Genomic DNA, 25169 nt, shown 5'->3' with positions numbered 1-25169 from the left:
AGGGATCAGAGTACAACACAATCACAGTCCGTTCAAACAGAGTATTTCACGATCTAGAAATGCAGGAGGTAGTTTCCTTCTAAGCAGTGTCCAATGTCCCCCCTAGGGGCACTAAGCCATCCCCTCACTCACCTCTTCCCCATCTTTCACAGTTTCCTTCTTCTCCAGTTCTTTCTTCAGCAATTTCAGCAGATAATCGACGCGGGTCTGGAGCTGCTTTCCCTGAGGCTTCTTATCTATCTCAACAGGTAGGATCTTTGATAAAAACAAAACACCCACATGCAAATATCAAGCCTTGAAGTGAGCAGACAAGCACTAGTAACAATCTCCTCCCCTAGCATCCAGCAAGGGAGTGAGCAAACCTCAGCGTCTCAGGGGAACTGCCTTACCCTGCTCTCCCAGGCACAAAGTCCCAGATCCTCAAAGATATTTAGGAGGCTAACTCTCATTAATTTCAATGGGAGTCAGGTGCCTAAATCCACACGAGGATCTAGGCCAAAGAACTCCCTTAAAAGTCTCCTCCTTTCATAAGGCAGCATGCGGAACTCTACCAATTTGAGTGTGGGGGGAGGGTGCGCCCCCATGCCAGAGGCGGCTCCAGGCACCAGCATGCCAAGCGCGTGCTTGGTGCGGCAAGCCACTGGGGGCGCTCTGCCAGTCACCGCAAGGGCAGCAGGCAGGTTACCTTCAGCAGCTTGCCTGCGGAGGGTCCACTGCTCCCGCAGCTTCGGCGGACCTCCCGCAGGCGTGCCGCCAAATCCGTGGGACTGGGGACCTCTCACAGGCAAGCCGCCGAAGGCAGTCTGCCTGCCGTGCTTGGGGCGGCAAAATGCCTAGAGCCACTCCTGCCCCATTCTGATAGTGAAGTGACAGGACACGTGTGAGCACAGTCTGGTAAGAATCATTCGTTACTTGAGAAAAAAGCTATTTCTGTAAAGTTGATTTCACTGGTTTGTGTCTTTATAAACAGATAAAAATGGAGCTCCACAATCACTGTTTTCTTTAAACAACTAACTGGTCTGACTGTAATTTATATACAGCAATGACTCAGCCAGGGCATTTGTGCTGCGAAGCGAGGTGAAGCTGCTGTCTTCAGGGTAAGAATCATCAGCGCAGTGCGTTAGCAGAGGGAGAATTAGTGGGGCTCCCCTGTACCACCACTGTAAGGAAGAGATTCCCACGACGGTTTCAGTTTTAAAATGCTGTTCTGAGCATCACACCTGAGGGTGCTCATTCATGCCAGGACACGACCTAATTTTTGCTAACAACATCTGGGTTGTCAGCAGTGACACTGTCTGAGCTCAGTATTAACCATGGGGGAAACCTAACACAATCAGCATCAATACATTGGGAATGCAGCATTCCACAGAGGCCATGGTTATTGCTTTCCTTCTTGTTGTTATTGTTTTAAGTGTGTACCAATATAAACACCAGTTTTTGAGGAAGCAAACATGTTCTCCCAGAGCCCTGGAACTGAAGTGAGCAATACATGAAGACCTACCTTATCAGTTAACTTCAGTTCTGGGTCCGTTTTAATTAGCTCCCAGTTTCCATAGCCGTGTTCATAAATTCCCAGCAATAAACGAGAATCGTCCTCCACTCCCCAGTCTACATCAAAATGAGCAGCTTTGACGCGGCAGGTCAGGCAGTACCTAAAGGCATTTCAAACACAAGAGGGGTGGTGAGGGGCTCCTTTCCAACACTGTGGTGTCAAAGCAAATCTGCAAACCCAGGCTTTCCTTTTGCCAGCCCTAAACCCCAAGCTCCTTGCACTTTCCTCCCAGTCATGCCAACTCACTTCCTCTTCTCCTCCGGGTCTGTGGGAATGGATTTGTGCAGCATTTCAAACTCTTCTTCATGCTGGATGATGGATTTCACGTTGACTTGGACACCAGAGATCTTGAGGGTAGGACCCCTCCTTTTCCCAGGACCTTTCCCTGTTCAACAGCAACAAACATTTCAGCTGAAAGCACTTTGACAGAATGAAAGAGATGCTGGAAAAGGCTCAGATACATTCGAGAGCTTTATATTCCTCCCATCATCCTCTGTTTACATCTAGAGCTGGCTGCTAATGCTCGGGTAGATCCTGAAAAGCAGGCTCTGCTTTCAGAGAGTAGTAAGGAGTGATTCGTTACACTCCAAGCCCCTTCCCAAGTCATTTTCTTAATTACAAACAAATCAACAACACGACTTCAGCCACTTTAGCAGCTCAGTTCAGCCAAGGTCACACACAGACTTAATGGCAGAGTTGGCAATAACACCCGCATCTCCAGATTCCCTGTCTCCTGCGCCAGCCACCAGACCACCCAGCTTCCTAGAAAGCTAGAGCATGCATAAGAACATCCAGCCTTGTGTGTTGCCTTAAGTCTTGGAAGGATGTGCAGGGTATTTAAGTGCTGTGGGGGCACTGGCTGGCTCAGAGGACCGATAACTGCAGGTACAGGTATAGTGTAGGGTACATGTCATTGGTTTGATTCCACCCCAGGAAGCAAACCAGTCTGCTGGCTGCTCCACAACCTAACATGAAACGAGTTGGTGGTCATAGCCCATGCCTTAGAAATCCCATGTCCACCAGACGCTAACGGTTCCCACTGACACCCTTCAGTCAGAGCAGAAGACTCACGGCTTGGAGGCTGGAATAGCATTCTCACTCTTAGGTCTGGTCCACACTACACAGTTAAATCGATTTAAACAGCGTTAAATCGATTTAACGCTGTACCCGTCCACACTACAAGGCACTTTAAATCAATTTTAAGGGCTCTTAAAATCACTTTCTGTACTCCTCCCCAACGAGAGGAGTAACCCTAAAAATCGATATTACTATATCAATTTAGGGTTAGTGTGGACGGAAATCGAAGTTATTGGTCTCATTCTTTTACTGTAGCTACCCAGAGTGCACCGCTCTGGAAATGGATGGTAGCCTAGGACCATGGACGCACACCACCGAATTAATGTGCCCTAGTGTGGACGCATAAAATCGATTTTATAATATCGGTTTTATAAAACCGGTTTTAGTAATTTCGATTTTATGCTGTAGTGTAGACGTAGCCTTAGAGATAGCTCCCTCCAGGTCACTAGCAGAGGCAGCATGGCTGAAGTTTGTACTGTTCTTTGGCTAACAGACTACAACCTCCAATCTGGTGTCTCATCTCACCCAGAATGGGGATGGTTCCCCATCAGGATGTTGGCTCAACACCACCAAGAGATTAATGAAATCAGCACCCACCCCTTTCACTTACCCTCACCAGGGTTTTCTTTCAGCTGCTCCTCGTATTCCTGCATTGCTGACACACAGCTGTTGTGAATAAGTTCCCCTAGACGTTTCAGATCAGCTACGGACTTGTCCACCAGCTCTGCATCGCGAGCAATGCACTCCAGCCTGAGAGGGAAGAGAAGAATCATGAAAGAATCAGACTCAACACCTGGCTGATAGTGCTGCTCAGAGACACAGGGCCTAGCCTGTCTGCTTCTTTCAGGTGTCTAAAACTTCCTAGATCAAGCATATCACTTCCAATAGCATTTGCACTGCTGGGCATGGAAATACTTTTTTCAGGAACTGGGATTTTTGTCTGTGTGTTAACTTCAGCTCCCCGCTACCTAGGAGAACCAACACATCTATGCCTCTGAGCTGATCTCTTTTATTGGGACTCCTCAGGTTGCTGATCTTTTTCTTGCCAGGTAAATAATGATTTCAAGGCCACCTGGAGCAAGACCCATGTTAAACTTTGGTACCTGAGAGTTGCAGGATACTGCAAGAAGCAGGTGATCACATAGCAGGGGATTTGACTGGGACAGGGCTGCTTTGCAGATGATGACACCATGTGTGCCCTGCTTCTGCAGTGTTGCGTAATGCACTAGGCACGCGCAGGGGAAGAGGGGGCCTTCATCTGAAACATCCGCCAGTGGCTATCATCTGAGACCACTTGGCAATTCCTGTATCTCCAATGGCAGCACTTGCACACCATTCATCCTGAATATGACAGACCAGTCAGGCTTTGCCCCAACGAAGCAGCCTATGTCAGACTTGATGCCTGTCAGTTAATTGTGCCTGGGGTAGTGCAATGCACAGAGATCTTCATGTGGCTATTTGTGTCTCCTGTTTACTAGTGCAGCATTCGGAACTACAACTAGCCTATATGCAATTGTTCTCGGGATCAGAGCCAGTTTGCACATACCGTTCGAGTGGAAGCCCAAACTTCTTATAAGCCTTGATAAACCTAAGCAAAAAAGAAAAGCAAAACAATCTCAGTAAAAAGGGGCCTAAATTACAAGTGTATTTAAAAACTCGGTGATACATTTAATTGGCTCATCCCCTTTGTCAATCCAGTATTTCACGTCTAGGGTCTAAGTCGCTCCCAGGGCTATTGTGAGTTTTAATTCATTAGTGTTCGCAAAGAGCTTTGAGCTCCTTGGCTAGAAGGAACTGGAGAAGGACAGAGGATGACTTAACCCTGAGCGCCTGTCATTGCAAATAAATAAATAAATAAATAAATAAAAGGTGGGAGGGAAATGGGGGGAGTCATAATTTTAGTAAATTACTGATGGGGGCTCAGTTTAAAAACCAGCAACTCAAAGATGAAGGGAAGTTGGTTAAAGCTCAAGAAATCCTCTTTCCCATCTCTGGCCTAAACTCTGGACACAGCCTTAGGATGCAGGCGCTCTGCAAAGACTGAAGAGATTAGAGGAAGTTCTATCTTGGAGATGGCAAGGACAAAAACTGGCTTGGAATTGCACACGTCAGCTGATCTGAGAAACGTGATGCTAGGGGAAGGGGAAACTTCACTACCCTGACTTAGGGCACCAACTCTTTCAGGGCTACTAATTCTTCCCAAATATATCAACATTTGCTTTTTGTTTACATTTAAACTGCCAGGAAACTCTTCTTCTTTCAGGTGAATTTGGTGCTCCTGAACGAAGCAGGTGGGACAGCACAAAGACAGGAGTCCTTGGTTTCTCCATGGACTGACTACCAGCTGTTCAGGCCTCCCGCACACCCCCTTAGCCATGTACCTTAATGCTGAATTTGATGGACCCACTCAGTCCACCTGAGATTACTGATGGAGGCTGACAATTTCAGGAGCAATTTTTGTGAAACACAGGCACATGTCTCACTAGAACCAGACTAAAGATCATCAGCTCGTTTCACACAGGCCTAGAAAGGCCATCGGCAGGTGGCAAAGCTGACAATATAAAAGTTCAGAGAATGTCTGGAGCCAGTAAAGCCTGATTTCTCCCCTAATTCTTCTGTTACAACACCAATACTAAGTTAATAAAGCACCAGGAGTCCTGCCACTGTCATTCAGAACTGATTAAATGTCCATGGCACAACAGTGAGCATGGAAGATCCCCAAGAAATGGAGGTTTTGGGGAGCCAATAGCATCAGTCCAGCGGAGCATTTCTTCACTTGCTTAACTTTAATCATGTAAACCAGGGGTGGGCAAACTTTTTGGCGCGAGGGCCACATCAGGGTGCAAAACTGTATGGCGGGCCAGGTAGGGAAGGCTGTGCCTCCCCAAACAGCCTGCCCCCTATCCGCCCCCTCCCATTTCCCACCGACTATCCCTCTCAGAACCCCCCAATCCATCCAACCCTCCCCCCTTGCTCCTTGTCCCCTGACCACCTCCTCCTGGGACCCCTCGCCCCTTATCCAAACCCCCAGGTCTCCACCCCCTATCCAAACCCCCCTGCTCCCTGACTGCCCCAAACCCTATCCACACCCCCGCCCCGACAGGCCCCTCGGGTCTCCTACACTTATCCAACCCCATTCCCCTCCCCCAAAACCTCCGCCCCATCCAACCGCCCCCTGCTCCGTCCCGACTGCCCCCCTTGGGAACCCCTGCCCCTTAATCCAACCCCCCCGCTCCCTTTCCCCTTCCCATGCAGCTCAGAGCTGCATGTCTGGCAACCGGGCCGCCTGGCCAGAGCCAGACACGCTGCTGCGCTGCCCTGCAGGAGCTCGCAGCCCCACCGCCCAGAGCGCTGCCAGCGTGGCGGTGTAGCTGCAGGGAAAAGGGGCCGGGGGGGAGCGGCCAGGGTTAGCTTCCCCAGCCAGGAGCTCAAGGGCCAGGCAGAACGGTCCCGCGGGCCGTAGTTTGCCCACCTCCGATGTAAACCGTCGATATGACCTGACTTCACTGGGACCAGCCACGGGCTTACGGTTATGCAGGTGCCCACATGCTTTGCTGGAGCAGGGCCCTACTCTAGCTGTGTCGGTGTCTGCGCAGAATTTCCGAACGTGCTCATCTAACAGTCTCCTGGGCTCAGCACTGACCTCCTGATTTCAGCATCAGTAAATCCTTCCACCGTGTCTTTCCTAACGCTCCGCGGGCGCCCCCGGCGCTTCGGCCTTTTATCGTCGTCAGTATCGTCCGTCTCACTCTCTGATCCAGATGACCTGTGTATCCTTCTCTTTGATTCAGCATCAGAATCACTGTCATTTGCCTGAGCCTGAATGAGCCAGAAGGACAGCACTAGGGTAACAAGGGCTAATTTGCAACCTCCTTCAACTCCTCCCTAGTAGCATGGGCTGGCAATGCAAATGCAGCATCTCTTGGTGCTTATTCTGAAGTAAGGCCCATCAGATCAACATCGGTGTCATCCTGTCTTAGAGGAACCTCCTTTTTTCCCCCCCTTGAAGTGCCTGGATGCCCAAGGCCCCAGTGTATTTGCTCATCCCCTTTTGACAGATTTCCAGACAACGCTAAGCTCCACATTTAGAGCATGCGAATGAAGCATGGGTTCCATGTCCTAGTGGAGTTTTCATGCACAGCCCTATTGCTAGAGGATTTGAATGCATCATAGCACCTAGACCAGGGTGGCCAAGCTTACTGACCCTCTGAGCTGCGTACCACAATCTTCAGAAGTTCAACTGCTGGGGCTCGAGGCTTCTGCCTCGCGGTAAGCATCTACCAGGGCTTTGCCCCAAGCCTTGGCAGGTGCGCCCCATGGGGCCGAAGTCCTGAGAAGCCCTTCTTCACTGGTCAGAAGCCCCTATCCCACTGCCCTGCTGCAAGGCAGAGGTCTCGAGTTCTTCTCTTCCCCCAGTCTGGTAGGTTGAGAAGGGGGGACATGGGGGGCTCCACAAGCCACACTCACTGTAAAAGAGCCACATGTGGCTCACGAGCCACTGTTTGGCCACCCCGACCTAGACAGTTAACCTGGAAAGGGTACTGCCTCTTCTGGGTGTCAAGGGACAGGTTAGGTTTAAGCATTAACAGCATGATGAAGTGTGAAGCTTAGTGAGGAGATGGGAAAAAAAGATCCAGGAAATGACCTACGAGGCAACCAAACACCAACTCCAGTCTAGTCCCCACCACTCAGTTGGCTATTTTCCCCTGTGCTTCAATCTGTTACTGCCCCCAGGTTTCAGTATTTATTGTTTTTAAATAAAGCGCAAGTAGAATTAGAAACACCATTAACAAATTCATCCTGAACACGTACTCTGCACTATAGACTCGGGGCCTAATTCGTACTCCGCATGGCAGACCTAGTGCCTATTCTGTACTTTATTCCAAACTAGCAACGGGGGGGGGAGGGGGGGGGGTGAATCAAAATCCCACAAAATTGTTACTGGGCACCCACCACTAGCCTCCTGTGGCCTGTTGTTTCGCAGCTTCCCAGGGCAGTGCTGTACCTTTTTAGTGGAGCTGCGGATTCTGGGCAGCATATAGATTTCTTCCAATTCCTTCTGTCGTTCCTCCTCCTCCACTTTCTTCCTTTGCTCTTCAGGAATAATATCATCCCAGTCCCTCTGGGACCTCTCATCCAGCTCAGTCTCTTCTTCCTCCATGGTTGCAAAATTGGCTACCTTATAAGCAAAAGCACACCCATGGAATTAGAAGCTCCCCGTGGTAACGTCACCAGAGATACGTTGGTCCAGTCTCAACTTTTTTCTCTTAACCCAAGAAATCTGTCCGTTAATTGTTCTGTTTCTGTTGTATGTCATCTCTTCCAGCTATCAAGTAGTGCATGCAATTTATAAACTTTGGCTGGAGCCTTTGCTAGATTGGCATTTCAGTTCCCAAAGTTTAAGATTTTCTTCCCCACCACCAAGATCATTTAAAAACCTATACACACACAATTCTTTAATGCAACCCACCCACCAAACCTATCAGCCCCTCTCCTGCTGGTTGAGGACCATCTGCTTCCGTGCACCCTGCAAAGGGTTTGGCTTGTTTGACTAAAGCCTGACCCCGTGAAGCCAGCATGCGGGGGCACTGTTGGCCAGTTCTGTCCCTTCTCCTGTCACCGACCTTACAAACAAGGCTGACCTTGGCAAAGATCATTCATAGCCACTCACGACCCTACTCTGCTGGGATTCAGTTTTACTCACTGGTTCCTAGGAAATCTATTTGCTTTGTACCTTGAACTGAGACAGCAGCTCATCCGTGGCGCTTGAGGATACTTCGTTCTCTCGTGTTTCAGCCAGGCGTAAAATCTCATCAATATCCATTTCCTGCCAGTCAGAAAGAAATTATGATAAAATCAGAGGACGCACAGCAACAGAAAGTGTGTGTGGGGAGGGGGTGTTAAGGATTGACTTGTGAGGTGTGACTGCTGAACACACATCGCCTGGATAAGTGAACAAGGGGAGGCGGGGGAGACAAGTTAACGGGCTGCATATACTGATGACGTATCATCACTGAGGAGGAGGACAGACTATTTAACTGGTACAAGAGAGTATGAAGAGGAATGATGGGTGAGGCTGAGAAAACAACAGCCTGAACATCAGGAAAAAATTCCCAACTGCTATCTTTTCATTTGTGGAATTGTTCCCTGCAGGGACATGGCTGAGGGCCACTGCATGGCCCATTAACAGGACTGTTCAAAGCATTCGGTAACATCATGTCAGAAACAATCCTGCACTGGATGGGGAAGAGGTGACACACTCTGACTCCTGTGGAAACCATAAGGGGGCTAAGAGGAGCTGGGATAAAGAGGACTCACTAGGCCCTGTTACAATACACTGACTCGTTATTCACACAGCTACAGATGTATGTGCAGAGGGCTGACGGGGGACAAGGTTCTACCACTGAAATCCCAACCATTTCTTTCAGGAACTTGATCAGAATCTCCACAGTTAGTCTGTCCCATCACTGCCTCCCAAGTCCATTGTTCTCTCCCTTCAGCTTTTCTGGAAATCTGAACTTGGTGTCCCATGGCAGGGGTCAGTTTGACAAACTCTATTAACTGAACTGCTCTCTCAGATCCACAGAGCAAGTACAACAGAGTCAGGACAAATGCCAGTTTCCCCATGCAGTATTGCCAATGAAGACTATCAGAGCACAGCTAGGTTATTTTAACTACCTGCGGTTCCGATTCTTCCCCTTCAATCTCCTTGAACAGATCCTCAGCTCCAAACTTCAGAATAGCTGTCAGCTCCTCTTTGTTGAAAGGATTTGAGCTGGGAAAAGGAACAAAAACACAGTTGACTCTCAGGAGCCACCAAGCCAGCCCAGCTGCGATAGAAAGACACTCCTAAGCCTCCCTCATTAGGCCAACATTGTGATGTAAGTGCTCAACCCTGCACTAAGAAACGCCTTGAGCCCTGTTCCTGATCTCTCCCCCTGTTCTGTCGGGGTTAGAAGCGCTGTCAAGGCAGCATGCTCCATTCCTAGGGAAAGGAGGGCAGCACACCAAGTGACTCAGTACTGAGCCACATGGCCAGTTAAGCAGCCGTGTTGATGGGCTCCAAGAAAGGGACACCCATGTCCTAGAAGGATGGCTAGCTTGATGTGTGGCCTCAGGAGTATATCAAGGGGCATGAAGTGGGGAAGAACTCTTGAGAGCTTTAATCACACACAAGGGAAGCCTCTGGAAAGGCGAGGTGGGAAGCTGGGGGAGTGACACAGGGAAAAATACACTTGCTGTGTAAAATTCACTACCAAGTTTTAATACTGACACACAAACCCCAGAATCTTCCCAGCCTTGCATATGCATCTGAATTAGTTCTGGGTTCCCATACCTTTACCGCACTGGTATCACAAAGCACTTACTACTGCACTGCAGAAGTAAAGTGGGGAGACCCACCAGTCTGCAAAACCCAGCAGACTCCCTCTATTCTTCCTGAAACCTCCACGTGAAATGACCCTTCCTTCTACACATTTCCAGCTACATGGTCTTTCACCTGAGGCACCAGGAACTGCAGAAGTTGACTAGAGCCAAATGGTCCCCACAGCCATTTTCTCCCTACAGCACCAGCTGCAGAGCGGAAGGGACCGCAGATCACAATATTAAACAGATGTTTAGGTGAGGAGCCGGGAAAAGACTCCAACTGATCCTAGTTGGTTACAGCTGCAGAGCCAGCATGAAAGAGAGACCAATTGTGTGGGACACTTATAACCTACTGTCAACTTCTTCAGATATCAGTGACCTTGGGGGCCTTGTAAGAAAAAAGTGACAGCCTCTCAAAGGAGGAAAAATAGGCCAAAGACCACGCCAGGCAAGAAGAGGGGCAATAAACAGAAGCAGAGGGAATAAACAGAGAGGGAAAGAAAAGAAAAAAAAAGAGAAAGATGGAATGAAAAACAGAGGAGACATCAATACCAGTTCTTTGTATTTTCTTGCTAACCTTGGCATCCCATATAGTTTCCATACCAATGACCACATGAGCCAAAGTTAATGGTGAGCTATCATTAGTAGGGTTTTTTTTTTGCTGGCCAACTACACTATCAACTAATTACCCAAATCACCACAACAGCGACACTGATTACTTTACATATTCCATCTGATGCTCTCCTCCCCATTTAGGCACTTACTTGGATCTCCCAGAGTTGTTATCCAGTACAGTACGGCCTGTGGTGTCCATACGCTGGATCACCAGATGATCCAACACCATCTTTTTCTTGGCCCTTTCGATGATCTCCTCTTCCACTGTCCCCTTGGTGACTAAGCGGTAAATGTTCACCTGCAGGGCAAAGAAAAAGTGGAGCTATTTTGTGGATCTGCAACATATGGTTCTGCCTAAATCACAGTGCACCCCGTGCTGTTTAACAGAAGGCAGCAATAACCTTCTTGCAAAGATATATCCTGAATGGTATATCTGAACCCCTAATCTAACATACACTACCCCATGGGAATAGCTATTCTCAAGAGACTTCCAGCCCCACCAAACTCACAAGAAGGGCTGCTCTTGCCAGATCTCCAGCCTTCTTTCTAGATCAGAGGTTCAGTGACAACTCAGAAAAATATTGTTTATAGATTTTAAGGCCAGAAATGACCTGTATGATCATCTAAGTCTCACCGCCTACATAACACAAGCCAGAAAACCTCAGCCAGTGATTCCTGCAACAAGCCCATAACCAGTGTTTGAGATAGAGCAGTGTGTGTGTGTGTATGTTTGTGTGTGTATCTATATAAACAAAGAAACACAACAGACTCACAATAAAAGTACAGATGGAACACATGCCTGCTCTCTCTAAGCCTCATACTGGCACTATCAATAAGCTTCTAGGCCTCCCAGCCTCGATGATGTCCCCTGCTTGACGCCAATGCCTGATGCCAGAGTTGTGTGCAATTTTATTATGAAACTAAGAACCATGTGGAATTTGCTTTGTTTTGTGATTAACTCAATACCCAACCCAGATATTCAGAGAATTCAGGCCCTGTTTCCAGCAAACTTGGGCTGATCTGGTTTTCCAGCTCAGTTTTCCAGCTTACCTTGAGTTTCTGGGGAACCTGAAGGATCATATAGCTCAAACAGAAGGAATACATTTGCAGAGCCCGCATAAGCCGGACATAACCAGCTCTGCAGAGTCCTGACACAGATGCTAATGCTACAACATATGACTGGACTGAATCATAGAAAAATGGATCTAAGACTGCTCTCCTGACCTGTTTCTTCTGTCCAATTCTGTGAGCCCGAGCCTGAGCCTGCAAGTCATTCTGGGGGTTCCAGTCCGAGTCAAAGATAACCACAGTGTCTGCAGAAGCCAGGTTAATCCCCAGTCCGCCAGCTCGTGTTGACAGCAGGAAACAGAAGTCCTGCATACAATGACAAGATATCCATGTACAACATTGCTCACACAAAATAATCTCAGCTGCTTAAAAACACACACGTGCAAAAGCCAGTGAACTAATGCAGGTTACAATATATCCTACAGGGCCTATCTGTATGTGTGGCCAGGTCAAGAGAGAGGAAGATGCAACTGAATGCAAAGTTTAGGGAGAATGGAGAGGGTCTGGGAGTGAGGGTTTATTAGAGACAGAGAGGAAGTTCGGAGTCATCACAGGACAGAGAAAAGAGACAGAGTTTGAAGACAGTTTGGGATAATGAGGTGCTCAGAGCAAGGGCAGCATGTGGGAAGGATCTTCCTCTTTTGTAGAGCGATGGAAAAGAAAAGTGGAAGACAGAGAACTCTGGTATTTGAGCGGCATAGGGAGAGAAGTGGAAAGATATGCAGCAGAAAGAAGGAATCCCCACTCCATCCCATTTAAGTAGTCCTCGTATTAGTAATCTTGGGGGATACTGATGGCTATCAGAGTGCGATGGGCGGGGGCATGTAGCAGCTATCAGTATCTCCCAGGCAGAGGAAGGAGTAGCTGGCAGATGGCAGCACATGTAACATGAGTTGCAGCTAGTGACAGAGACGTAAGGAGGCTGAAGGGGCAGGCGCTGCTCCAAGATCAGCCCAGCAGGTGCCGCTGTGGGCAGCAGTACTCAGAAATGGCTTTGGAAGGAAGGGCACCTTCGGCTTGTAGCTTCTGAAGGTCATACTATGGTGTGTACTGGACCGTCACGACAGCAGCAGGCAAACACATGTGCATGTCACTGGCACGTCTACAGGGTGATCGGCCCCACACAAAACGAAGCCTACCATGGACTCTGCAACTCACTGCCTGGGCCAGGCCCTCCTCGCTCAGGCAGTCCTCTCTAGAGTCCATCTCCCTGAGAATCCCTTTCCTCCCTCACAGTGCCCGCTTTCTTGTTCACCTTTCTGCTTTTTTCAGTCCTATTTTTCCCTAAGCTTCCTGCTAACACCAGGCACCTGGCCTTGTCTCCTTTTGTTCTTTACTATCTGCTCAGTTAGCTCCGGCTTTCCAAGCAGAGTCCCGTTTTTTCAGGCAGCTGGATTGCCTGAAGCAAAAGCAATCAAGTGGCTCACGCCAGTGAGTAGGCCCAGATGGGAGGGATTACAAGGCCGTAAACCCTTCGGTTCCTAAGCCTTCACTGCAGCCACCAGACACTACTGCCTGCCTACAGTTCTAGCAGCCCTTTTCTCTGACATTTCAAGTGCAGAGACAACCTCACGCTCCAGCCTGTGCAAGTCACCATGTGATTGCTTCACTCCCAGGTCCACGGAGGGGAACGTCTAAGGGGGTTCAATTCTTGGCAGATTCTTTCTGGGTCTGATTTTCAGACCCCACCCTTTGAAAGGCATTGGGGCATTTCACACGCGACACAGATGGCCACAAGACACAAAACTGTCTCTAGACATAGCCAGAGCTCCATGGGGACGAATGGCAGCTGCAGCCACGCTGCGAACTGGCACAAGCTCGAGCGTCCCATCCCATTCCCTTCTGAAGCAATTTTCCCTCAGGAACCCCCACGTCCCCACAGCTGTCATACCTCAGAGCCTTCCGCGTTGAAGTGATCCAGCGCTTGCTTTCGGATCTCCCCTTTGATCGAGCCGTCCAAGCGCTGGAAAGATCAACAATAATGATAGAAAGAAAGAAAGTAAAGGAACCCTGAGGAAATGCTGCCCCAAAGCTCTGGGAGCTCCAATCTCCTGTCCTACATACCTTCAGCTTGGAGCATTTAATCATTAAAAATAACTGCTGATTAAAAATAACTGCACTGCTTTAACCTGCTGCGCCGAGGGGGAGGGAGGTGGGGAGCATGCTTAGGCAGCAGTCACACGGTGGGTGACACTTCAGCTCTCATTACAGGCTCCCAGCCAGGATCTCTGCATTTACAGTCTTCTCTGGAGCTTATCAAAGGATCAAGGCTGATGCAGATGCCTGGAGGAGGAAGGGATGTTTTGCAAAAGACAGGGCTTTATCTATTGTGCTTTTGCACATTTAAAGTGTGCCCCTTGTAGCAACCGCCAGGCACACGTACAATTCTATAAAAACAAGGCGTGGGTGGGCTGGTGAGCCAGCCCCAGCCAGAAGGAAACGGAGCCGATATCAAAGCTACGCTGATATGGCAGCCAATTCACAGCCCACCTCAGGCAGAACACACAGGCTTTACGGCCTAGCCTGAAGGGCTTTGTCACACCAGCAAGGGAAGCCGGCAGCTCTCTGCTGAAATCACCCTGCTATCAGACTCAGAGATGTTCACACCTCGGGACTTCTAGCAAAAGTGCATCTGCTCAAAAGACAGCGCCTGGAGCAAGAGCCATCTCTCTGGTAGCCAGAACCCAAACCACACAGCACTTTAAGCATCAATGCCCCCACACTGAATTCTCCCCTTCCGTAGATGTTCACATCACAAATGCACCTCTCTCTCATTCTCTTGGCTTGATCAGCACTTAGAAGAGCAGGACTACAGTGAAGCTTCCCAGTTATCATCAGTGCACTTTGCTTTAGAGCCTTATGTAGTTGGAGCTACCAGCTGAGCACTTAAATCGCTTATGTCCCCTCAGTGCTCCCCGATTTGAACTTTCGAGTTAACCCTGAGTGTGTGTTTACCACTAACCCTCCTCACCTGGAAAGGGTAGTGCTTGATAGCCAAGTATTCTGCCAAGATGTCCAGCATTCTCACCATCTGGGAGAAGATCAGGACTCTGTTACCCCTCTCACGCAGCCTGGTCAGCAATTTGTCCAAGAGAATTAGCTTTCCACTGCTCCTGATTAGAGACTGAAGAAGTAACAGTCATTCCAACAGATGCTTCCAGACATGCCCTGTGTGCTCTGTACAGACTGACATGCAGCACAGCAGGCTGCCCTTGTTCTTCAAGTCCGGTTTGTCCCAGCATTAATCCAGCCCCATCACAGAGCTTTACAGAGCGGAAGCCCTTGACGGAGACTAAACCATCAAAGCATGATCTTACGCTGTATGTTCATCCTATTCTAGACATCCAGTCTAGCCAGACACGAGGCCACCCCTAACCGGGGAGGAAGGCTGGAGAAGCAGCAGCTTGGCTGTGGGGAGGAATTAGGGAGCATGTCCAGTGGACAGAGGCAACAGGAACTCTGCTTGCAAGATACTGTTTTGGCACGGAGGCAGGAATGGGGGGAAATAAAGGGGAAAGCAATTACCCACCAAACAACTACCCACCATCAGCATCTCCATGCCAGTCTCCCTTTCGTTTTCTTCCGGAGGTTTAATGAGATAGCAGTGATTGCAGCATTTTTTCAGCTCCATCACAATGTTAAGGAAGCCAGACGTGCTTCCTCTTGTCCCCTTCGAGAGAGCCTTGTAATTTCTTGTCAAAATCCACCTGCAGGCAGCAGTAGGCGAAACAAAATCCTCAGGTCAGGCCCTGACATTTCACTGGGGGACAGTGCAGACTGAACTCTCTGGAGAAACTTTCAGAAACAGTTATGCCTGGGCAGCAGTTCCCCCATCTCTCTCCCCAACTCTTTTTCCATCGTATGAAACTCTGCTTACTCCTTACATGAAATCCCAACCCACCTCCTTCTGGGAGATGATTATTTAATATGACAAGGCACCATGGTTGTGCACAGACCTTTACAGAAATAAGACAGGCATGGTCCCCACCCTGGATGCTGACAAGATAAATTACATCATCACTCCACTTTAAAAGCAAACCACCCAGTGAGGTGAATTGCAGCATCTCCTTAGGGCAGTGGTTCTCAACCCGCGGCCCAATTAGCACACAGCTGTGGTCCAGTTCAGCCGTGCGCTAAAGGCAGGCCCGCACGGCGAAGTCCTGGCTTGGTCTGGTCGGGGCTGCTGGCCTGCCCCACGTGGCAGGGGTCAGAGGCTGCCACTGCCCTGCCACCCAGCCCCTGCGGCCCAAGTAACACTGTGGATCGCATGTGCGGCCCACAAAGATAAATAAGTTGAGAACCACTGCCCTAAGGACAGGCAACACACAGGCAAGATACTGTACCATCTTACTCTGCTTCTCCCCAGAAAGACCCCCCCACTGAAGGAGACTGCCACTTATGCTGTGTCCCACAATGGTTTGGGGATACAGAACCATGGCCACCAAACACACTAATGAAGTAACCCACCAAATTCGTTTCCACTGGGCACCTTCAGTCACTCAGTAAATGCCTTACTTATAATACTGCTTCTGCGGCGCAGACATTTCCACCCGGAGAATCTGCTCCACTTTGGCCGGCAGGGATTTCTCCACATCCTTCTTCACCCTGCGCAGAAGGAAAGGCTCCAGGACTTTGTGCAGGCTCTGGTAGCCATTCTCTCTTCCTTTCCCATGATCATCTTCAAAATCCTCCCAGAACTCAAACCTGGTGGTACAATTTAGGAGACGTGGGTTAGAAGGCCTCTTAACAACCATTTGCTCTGTTTACACTGACACAATGCCAATCTGCTGAGGACCTCAAAATGCCCCACAAGCTATTTATTCTCATCCCTTGAGCTACGTAAGTGATCACCATTTTACAGGAGGGGTAAAATGAAAGAGAGAGATTAAGGGGCATGCCCAAGTCTACAAACAATTGGTGGCACAGCTGGGAACAACACACTGGTGTCCTACAGGTCCTTGCTCCAACCACTGTCTAAGCTGCTGCCTTCATATATAGCCTAGATCTCAGGAACAAAGGGCCAGGCCTTTTTTATCTGTAACAAATATCCTACACAGGGAAACAAAAATGGGATTACAGGATCAACACTGTTAATGGTCTCTGATTCTTTGAGAAAGGAGCTAGAACAGCAGTCTTTGAGTCAAAGGGAAATTCACTTCAGTGGAAAAATCATCAAGAAATGTATATGGAACTGCAGGAGAGCCACTGTGTTAACAAAACTGTCCCTCTGCAGAAGGCAGGGCTAGACCAACCACATCTGGCTGCCATAGCCATCATTTGGAAATATTTTTATGGTAGCTATGGGTGATCATAACACACAAAACATAAATCCACTTACGTTTAGAAATAAGGAGTACAGTGAATAAACATGGCAAAGAAGCTTTTCGAGAAAGATGATAATGGAAGATGGTAAGCTAAATCCATCGTTCCTACCAAGAGCTACATTTTACTTTGGAAAAACCAACTACCACCGAATCTGTTTTTATCAAGGACTCTGCTAATAATTTCCCGGTTACATGTGGGAATTGCCCTGAAGTAAAATTGTGGAGGATACGTAACATTAAAAAAAAAATTTAAGGGGGGGGGGGGGCAATTGTCAGTTGAGGCTTAGTTTGGTTGTACTACAAAAAGAAGCAGCTTCAAGCTGGAGAACAGCTTGATATGGGGAAATCTTTCCTAAAAAGAATTGCAACTAGACAATAAAACAGTCACCAAGAGGATATGGAGACATCAACAATAATCTCAAGAGAGATTAGAGAACACGCTTTGGAGTAACAGCAAGGGGAATGCCCAGCACTACGTGCAGAAGTCGGGGGTTGATAACCTTCACAATCATTCTGCACAAACTTCTAGAATCCCACGATGTTCCTTGTCCATTAGACACAGTAAATAGCAACAGATCTCGTTAACAGGGACAGCAGAAGTATTTCTTCTGTGCCTCTGAGTGACGGAGGTAAATATGAACTTCTGCACAATATGAAAGTGTGTTATTTAAAATAGCAGCAGACAATGAACATTCATAAAAGAGAGTTACTCACCTTTGTAACTGTTGTTCTTCGAGATGTGTTGCTCATATCCATTCCAGGTAGGTGTACGCGCCGCGCGTGCACGTTTGCCGGAAACTTTTTACCCTAGCAACTCCGGTGGGCCGGCAGGTCGCCCCCTAGAGTGGCGCCACTATGGCACTAGATATATACCCCTGCCGGCCCGCCCGCTCCTCAGTTCCTTCTTGCCGGCTACTCCGACAGTGGGGAAGGAGGGCGGGTGTGGAATGGATGTGAGCAACACATCTCGAAGAACAACAGTTACAAAGGTGAGTAACCGTCTTTTCTTCTTCGAGTGATTGCTCATATCCATTCCAGGTAGGTGAATCCCAAGCCTTACGTAGGCGGTGGGGTCGGAGTGAGAGGTCGTGGCCTGGAGTACTGCAGAGCCAAAGGCCGCATCATCTCTGGACTGCTGAACCAGGGCGTAATGGGAAGCGAATGTGTGGACCGATGACCAGGTCGCCGCCCTACAAATCTCTTGGATTGGCACGCGGGCAAGGAAAGCCAGCGATGATACCTGTGTTCTGGTGGAGTGAGCAGTCACACGGCCCGTCGGAACGTGGGCCAGGTCATAGCAGGTCCTGATGCAGGAGGTAACCCAGGAAGATATCCTCTGCGAGGAAATCGGTAGCCCCCTGACCCGGTCCGCTACCGTCACGAATAACTAGGGGGACTTGCGGAACCGTTTGGTCCTGTCCACATAAAATGCTAGCGCCCGACGGACATCTAGCGAGTGGAGCTGTTGCTCCCTGCGGGACGAATGGGGCTTTGGGAAAAAGACGGGGAGGAAGATCTCCTGGTTAATGTGGAAAGCCGAGACCACCTTGGGAAGAAAGGCAGGGTGTGGTCTCAGCTGCACCTTGTCTTTATGGAAGACCGTATACGGGGGATCTACTGTGAGGGCCCGTAGCTCTGACACCCGTCTAGCTGAGGTGATGGCCACTAGGAAGGCGGTCTTCCACGAGAGATAGAGCAGGGAGCAAGTAGCTAATGGCTCGAATGGAGGACCCATGAGCCGAGTTAGGACCAGGTTGAGATCCCATGAAGGGGCAAGAGGGACGATCTATGGATAGAGACGCTCCAGTCCCTTCAGGAATCTCGCCACCATAGGTTGGGAGAAGACGGAACATCCGTCCACTCCAGGATGAAACGCGGAGATGGCCACTAGGTGGACCCGGAGGGACGACAACGCCAGACCCTGGGCCTTGAGGGACCAGATGTAGTCTAGAATAGTGGTGATGGGAGTCTCCATAGGGAGAAGACCTTTCTCCGAACACCCACAGGAGAAACGCTTCCACTTAGCCGAGTAAGTAGCCCTGGTGGAAGGCTTTCTACTGCCCAGGAGAACCTCCCAAACCGGGGTAGAGCAGCGTAGCTCGGAACCTGTCAACCACGCAGGAGCCATGCCGTAAGGTGCAGAGATGGAAGGTCCAGGTGACAGAGCCTGCCGTGGTCCTGGGTGATCAGGTCCCAATGTAGGGGCAGGGCAACTGGGTTGGCTACTGAGAGGTCCAGCAACATGGGGTACCAATGTTGTCTGGCCCATGCTGGAGCTATGAGAATCACCCGAGCTCTGTCTCTGCGCACCTTGAGGAGAACCCTGTGTATCAGCGGAACGGGAGGGAACGCGTAACACAGGTGGGTTGCCCATGGGATCAGGAAGGCATCTGCTATAGACCCTGGCTCCCGACCCTGGAAGGAGCAGAATGCTTGACACTTCCTGTTCTCCCTGGACGCGAAGAGGTCCATCCGGGGACGACTCCACCTCTGGAAGAGTGAGAGGGCGACGTCTGGACGGAGGGACCACTCGTGCGAGCAGAAGGATCTGCTCAGTCGATCCGCTAGAGTGTTCCACACTCCCGGGAGATAGGAGGTGGAAAGGTGAATGGCATGGGCTATGCAAAACTCCCAGAGACGCATCGCCTCGAGACATAGGGGAGAGGACCTGGTGCCGCCCTGCTTGTTGATGTAAAACATGGTCGTCGTGTTGTCGGTGAACACCACGACACAACGACCTTGAAGGAGATGGAGAAATGCTTGACAAGCAAGACGGACCGCTCTCAACTCTCGTATGTTGATGTGGAGGTCCATCTCCTGAGGGGTCCACAAGCCCTGAGTTCTTTGGGCGCCGCAGTGCGCCCCCCAGCCCAGATCTGAGGTATCCGTAGTCAGGGATGCCGAGGGCTGGGGCGGATGAAACGGGAGCCCCGCACAGACTACGGACTGGTCCAGCCACCACCGAAGGGAGTCCAATACCCTCTGAGGAACGGTGACGACTGTGTCCAACGAATGTCTGGCCGGCCGGTACTGCGCGATGAGCCAAGATTGAAGAGGTCTCATGCGGAGTCAGGCATACGCCGTCACGAACGTACAGGCTGCCATATGGCCCAGGAGGGCCAGACATGTTCGTAGAGAGGTCAGCGGGGCCACCTGCAAGCGCAGAATGATGGCCGACAGCGACTGGAACCTGGGAAAGGGTAGCAAGGCCCTGGCCAGGGTAGAGTCCAGAATGGCCCCGATGAACTCTATCCGCTGCGTGGGGAGCAGAGTAGACTTTTCCACGTTGATCACGAGGCCCAGGGCAGCAAAGAGGCTGCTGATCCTGCGGACGTGGTCGCGGACCTGCAGCTCCGATGTGCCCCGGACCAGCCAGTCGTCGAGATAGGGAAACATGTGAATGCGGCAATGCCGAAGGTGTGCGACGACGACTGCCATGCATTTCGTGAACACCCTCGGAGCCGTAGAGAGGCCAAACGGGAGGACCGCAAATTGATAATGTCGGCGGTCGACCACAAAGCGGAGGAAATGCCTGTGCTGGGGGTATATGGAGATATGGAAATAAGCGTCCTGCATGTCGAGGGCGGCGTACCAGTCTCCGGGATCCAGGGATGGGATGATGGTTCCAAGGGATACCATACGGAACTTCAACTTCACCATATACTTGTTGAGCTCCCGCAGGTCGAGGATGGGCCTGAGGCCGCCCTTGGACTTGGGGATTAGAAAGTAGCGGGAATAAAACCCCTTGCCCTTCTCGCTCTCTGGAACCTCCTCTATGGCTCCCTTGACAAGGAGCGTGTGCACCTCCTGATGGAGGAATTGCTCGTGAGAGGGGTCCCTGAAGAGGGACGAGGATGGTGGGTGGGGGGGGGGAGAGAAAACTGCAGGCGATAACCGGCCTGCACTGTACGCAAGACCCAACGGTCCGATGTTATTTGGGTCCACGCCGGGAGGAAAAAAGAAAGACGGTTGGAAAACTGCGGGGAAGGATCCAGAGGGGAAACTGGTACTGCGCCCTCGGGCGCACCTTCAAAATGAAGGCTTAGGTCCAGGAGGGGCCTTGGCGGAGCCTTGGTTCTGCCCCGTTTGGCCACCTGACTGTCTGCGTCGGTTGTTCCTGCCGCGGACGGAACTGAGGATACGGCCGACGCTGCTGCTGTTGGTTCTGCTGCCGGAATGGCCTGCGCTGTGTCGCAGGCGTATGCATCCCCAGCGACCGTATTATGACCCTATTGTCCTTAAGGTCCTTTAGTCTGGGGTCTGTTTTGGTGGAAAACAGGCCCTGGCCTTCGAAGGGGAGGTCATGGATAGTATGTTGGAGCTCCGGTGGAAGGCCAGAGACCTGCAGCCAGGAAATTCGGCGCATCGTGAGCCCCGAGGCAAGGGTCCGAGCGGCCGAGTCTGCAGCATCTAAAGAGGCTTGTAGCGATGTCCTCGCTACTTTCTTGCCCTCATCCAGGATGGTGGTAAACTCCTGGCGGGCGTCCTGTGGTAACAGCTCCGCGAATTTCCCCGCCGCTACTCATGAGTTGAGGGAGTAGTGGCTAAGGAGGGCCTGCTGATTCGAGACTCTGAGCTGTAGCGCCCCAGCCGAATAGACCATGCGGCCCAGGAGGTCCATCCGTCTCGCCTCCTTCGACTTGGGCGCTGGGGCCTCTTGACCGTGGCGCTCCCTGTCGTTCACCGACTGGACCACAAGTGAGCAGGGTGTCGGGTGAACGTACAGGTATTCATGGCCCTTCGAGGGGGCCATGGACTTCCTTTCCACCCCTCGAGCGGTCGGAGGGATGGAGGCCGGTGACTGCCAGATAGTAGCTGCGTTGGCCTGGATAGTTTTGATAAAGGGCAGGGCCACTCTGTTGGGCGCATCGGCGGAGAGGATGCTCACCACCGGGTCCTCGATTTCAGAGACCTCCTCTGCTTGCAAGTTCAGGTTCTGTGCCACACGTCGGAGGAGGTCCTGGTGTGCCCTAAGATCTAGCAGGGGAGGGCTGGAGGACGAGGTACTCGCTACTGCCTCATCTGGTGAAGACGACGAGGAAACCCCCGGCAACAGAGTGTCCACGGGGGGTTCTATCTGAGGCTGCACCTCCGTCCCTGGAGGGAGCTCTGGGTCCTGGTGGCTAGACCTGCCGTCTGCTTCCGGGGAGGGAGGGGGTCTAGATACCGTCGCCTCCGGTGGCCTGCGTTCCGCCGCAGGGCGGAGGGTAATGTGTTGTGGACCCTGGGCTTGGCGATACGCCCATGGGGTCCAAAACCCCCACTGTTGAGGCCCTTGTTCCTGTGGTGGAGGGTCCTGAAATAAGGCCGAGTGTCTGTCCTGGCCGAAGGCATAGGCGCTGTCCGCCTGAGAGGACACAGATGGTTCCCTGGAAGGCCACGGAGGCGCTGAGCCTGTTTGATAGGCGTCTCTGTATGCCGACTCCGACGCTCTCCTCGGTGCCGAGGATCGGTGCCGCGACCTGCATCGGTGCCGGGATCGGGACCGGGAACGGCGTGGTAGCCGGAGCCGGGATCCAGAGCGGGATCTGCATCGAGGTCGGTGCTGGGAGCGGGACCGCGACCTTCGATCAGCGCGGTGCCGGGATGGCCGTGGGGACCAGGACCTGCCACCGACGCGATGCCGGGAGGTCGACCGGGATCGGGACCTACCACTGGCTCGGTGCCGGGAGGTCGACCGCGGAGCCGAACGTTGAGGTGAACGGCTCCTAGAGTCTCGGTGCCGGCGGTAAGAGAAGCCAGACCGGGACCGTGCAGATACTGATCGGTGCCGCGAGTGCGACCGGTACTGCCTGGGAGAACGGTGCCGGGACTGCGAGCGGCACCCCGAGTGCGAGCGTTCACGTCTCCGGGGCGATCGGTGCCGGGACTCTGGGGACAGCGCTCTTAGCACTGGTTTGCCTCTGGAGGTTACCCGTCCCGGGGGTGCTGTCTGAGGCTGCAATGGCTCCGTTAGCGCTATCAAGTCCCGTGCCGAGGCAAAGGTCTCCGGCGTAGATGGGACTAACAGCTCGACCCCTGATCTCAAGGGGGAGCTAGGAGGGGCTGGACTCGACGGACCTTCTGGACCCAGAGTCGACAGCAGCCCTGCAGGCGGTGCCGCGGCCAAGGTAGGTGCCGGGCGTTCCACTCGGGCCTGCCTCGATGGTGTTGCAGACGCCGAGGGTCGTGGATCTGCTCCCGGTGCCGGGGAGTCTTGCCGGTGCCGGCGCGGTCCGGTGCTGGAGTAGAAGTGACCGGCTGCGCCGCCGGTGCCGGAGTCAGTGCCGCTTCCATTAGGAGAGCGCGGAGTCTTTGATCCCTCTCCTTCTTCGTGCGAGGCTTAAAGGCCTTGCATATACGGCACTTCTCACTTATGTGCGATTCCCCCAGGCACTTGAGGCACGCGTCATGGGGATCGCTAGTCGGCATCGGCTTCTTGCATGCCGAGCACTGCCTGAAGCCCAGCGAGCCAGGCATGAGCCTGGTGCCGGGCGCCGGGAAGGGCAACGGCCCACCCGCGAACAAGTTAAACAACTATATATAATACACAACTAACTAATATACTATCAAACTATCTATGAACTATTTACAACTATGACTACGAACAGAGTACAGGAGAGCTAGGTACGTGGAGGACAGCAAGCCGCACTCCACATTCCAGCAACCGACACGGCGGTAAGGAGGAACTGAGGAGCGGGCGGGCCGGCAGGGGTATATATCTAGTGCCATAGTGGCGCCACTCTAGGTGGCGACCTGCCGGCTACCCTGGAGTTGCTAGGGTAAAAAGTTTCCGGCAAACGTGCACACGCGGCGCGTACACCTACCTGGAATGGATATGAGCAATCACTTGAAGAAGAACATCTAGATACCTTAGCATTTGAAGATACTGATCTCCTTTTCACATCTTTGATTTTAGCTCTAGAACCTAACAATTATCTACACAGTGAATTGTGCAAGCCATGTCTCTGCTTGCCTAACCTCTCTCAATCATTCTCTCTTTTGTATTTCTCCCTCACTCCATTCTCTTTAACCAAGAATGTAATCATTTCACAGCATGTTGCTACGCCCAGACCACTGACATATATTATACTGAATGAAGTCAGGTCTTTGCAATACTGCCCTGTAATCCCCTCCTTCCAGCCCAAACTACTCCCCTGACTTTAAGTTTCTCTCTGACTCCACCTACTATAAAGAACTCAAAAACCTCCACCCACCACAATTCACCCAGGAATTTAAGGATACCATCAAATCTTTCCCCAAACAACTCCAAGAAAAACTCTACAACAGGGGCAGGCAACCTCTGGCACGCATGCCAAAGGCAGCACATGAGCTGATTTTCAGTGTCACTCACACTGCCTGGGTCCTGGCCACCGGTCCAGGAGGCTCTGCATTTTAATTTAATTTTAAATTAAGCTTCTTAAATATTTTAAAAACCTTATTTACTTTACATACAATAATAGTTTAGTTATATATTATAGACTTATAGAAAGAGACCTTCTGAAAACATTAAAATGTACTACTGACATGTGAATCCTTAAATTAGAGTGAATAAATTAAGACTCGGCATACCACTTCTGAAAGGTTGCCGACCCTGCTCTACAACTTCATCTCCCACAAACGAGCCTCAGAGATCTTCTACATGCTTCCTAAGATACACAAACAAGGCAATCCAGTCAGACCCTTATATCTAGCTGTGGTATTGTTACTGAAGGAATATTAAGACTTATAGAAACCATCCTCAAACCACTCACCACACAAAGGACCAGCTTCCTCCAGGACATAACCAACTTCCTCCAGAAACTCTGCAACATTAACAACCTCCCTCAGATCATCATCCTTGCCACCATGGACGTCACCTCCCTATACACCAATATCGATGTCACGATGGCTTTGCTGCCTGCCTCAAATATCTACAAAACAATGGAAAACACTCAGATATGCACTCCAAATGTCACTAAACTCATCCATTGCATCCTCTCCCATAACCATTTTACATACAACAGCAAACACTTTGTCCAAACCACAGGAACAGACATGAGTACTAGGATGGCTCCCCAATATGTCAACCTCTTCTTGGGACACCTTGAGGAAGAATTTCTGGACAAAGGTACTACAAAACCAATGACACATGAGATACGTTGAAGACATTTTCATTCTCTGGACAGATTATCTAAATTTCCTCATAG

The 25169-nt window shown here is 50.8% G+C and overlaps 2 protein-coding genes across 11 annotated transcripts in view; one reads left to right on the top strand and one right to left on the bottom strand.

Moving 5' to 3' along the window:
* The window catches only part of LOC127058035 (F-actin-capping protein subunit alpha-2-like), a 348126-nt gene that overhangs the window by 129058 nt on the left and 193899 nt on the right, over nucleotides 1-25169 (top strand). The window lies entirely within an intron of this gene.
* Nucleotides 1-25169, bottom strand: part of CHD2 (chromodomain helicase DNA binding protein 2) — an 88425-nt gene that overhangs the window by 14367 nt on the left and 48889 nt on the right. For all 10 annotated transcript variants that reach the window (XM_050967381.1, XM_050967384.1, XM_050967385.1 and 7 more), the window contains 15 exons: nucleotides 16193-16381; nucleotides 15222-15384; nucleotides 14649-14801; nucleotides 13569-13640; nucleotides 11834-11983; nucleotides 10759-10907; nucleotides 9308-9404; nucleotides 8364-8456; nucleotides 7635-7808; nucleotides 6273-6448; nucleotides 4176-4217; nucleotides 3240-3379; nucleotides 1799-1937; nucleotides 1502-1652; nucleotides 133-255 (listed from right to left, as the gene is read on the bottom strand). In XM_050967381.1, coding sequence (XP_050823338.1) covers nucleotides 133-255; nucleotides 1502-1652; nucleotides 1799-1937; nucleotides 3240-3379; nucleotides 4176-4217; nucleotides 6273-6448; nucleotides 7635-7808; nucleotides 8364-8456; nucleotides 9308-9404; nucleotides 10759-10907; nucleotides 11834-11983; nucleotides 13569-13640; nucleotides 14649-14801; nucleotides 15222-15384; nucleotides 16193-16381 — 2011 coding nt within the window. The remainder of the gene's footprint in view (nucleotides 1-132; nucleotides 256-1501; nucleotides 1653-1798; nucleotides 1938-3239; nucleotides 3380-4175; nucleotides 4218-6272; nucleotides 6449-7634; nucleotides 7809-8363; nucleotides 8457-9307; nucleotides 9405-10758; nucleotides 10908-11833; nucleotides 11984-13568; nucleotides 13641-14648; nucleotides 14802-15221; nucleotides 15385-16192; nucleotides 16382-25169) is intronic.

This window comes from Gopherus flavomarginatus, chromosome 9 (genome assembly GCF_025201925.1).
Source record: "Gopherus flavomarginatus isolate rGopFla2 chromosome 9, rGopFla2.mat.asm, whole genome shotgun sequence".
Lineage (NCBI taxonomy): Eukaryota > Metazoa > Chordata > Testudines > Testudinidae > Gopherus > Gopherus flavomarginatus.
This window is presented reverse-complemented; position numbering and strand designations above follow the sequence as displayed.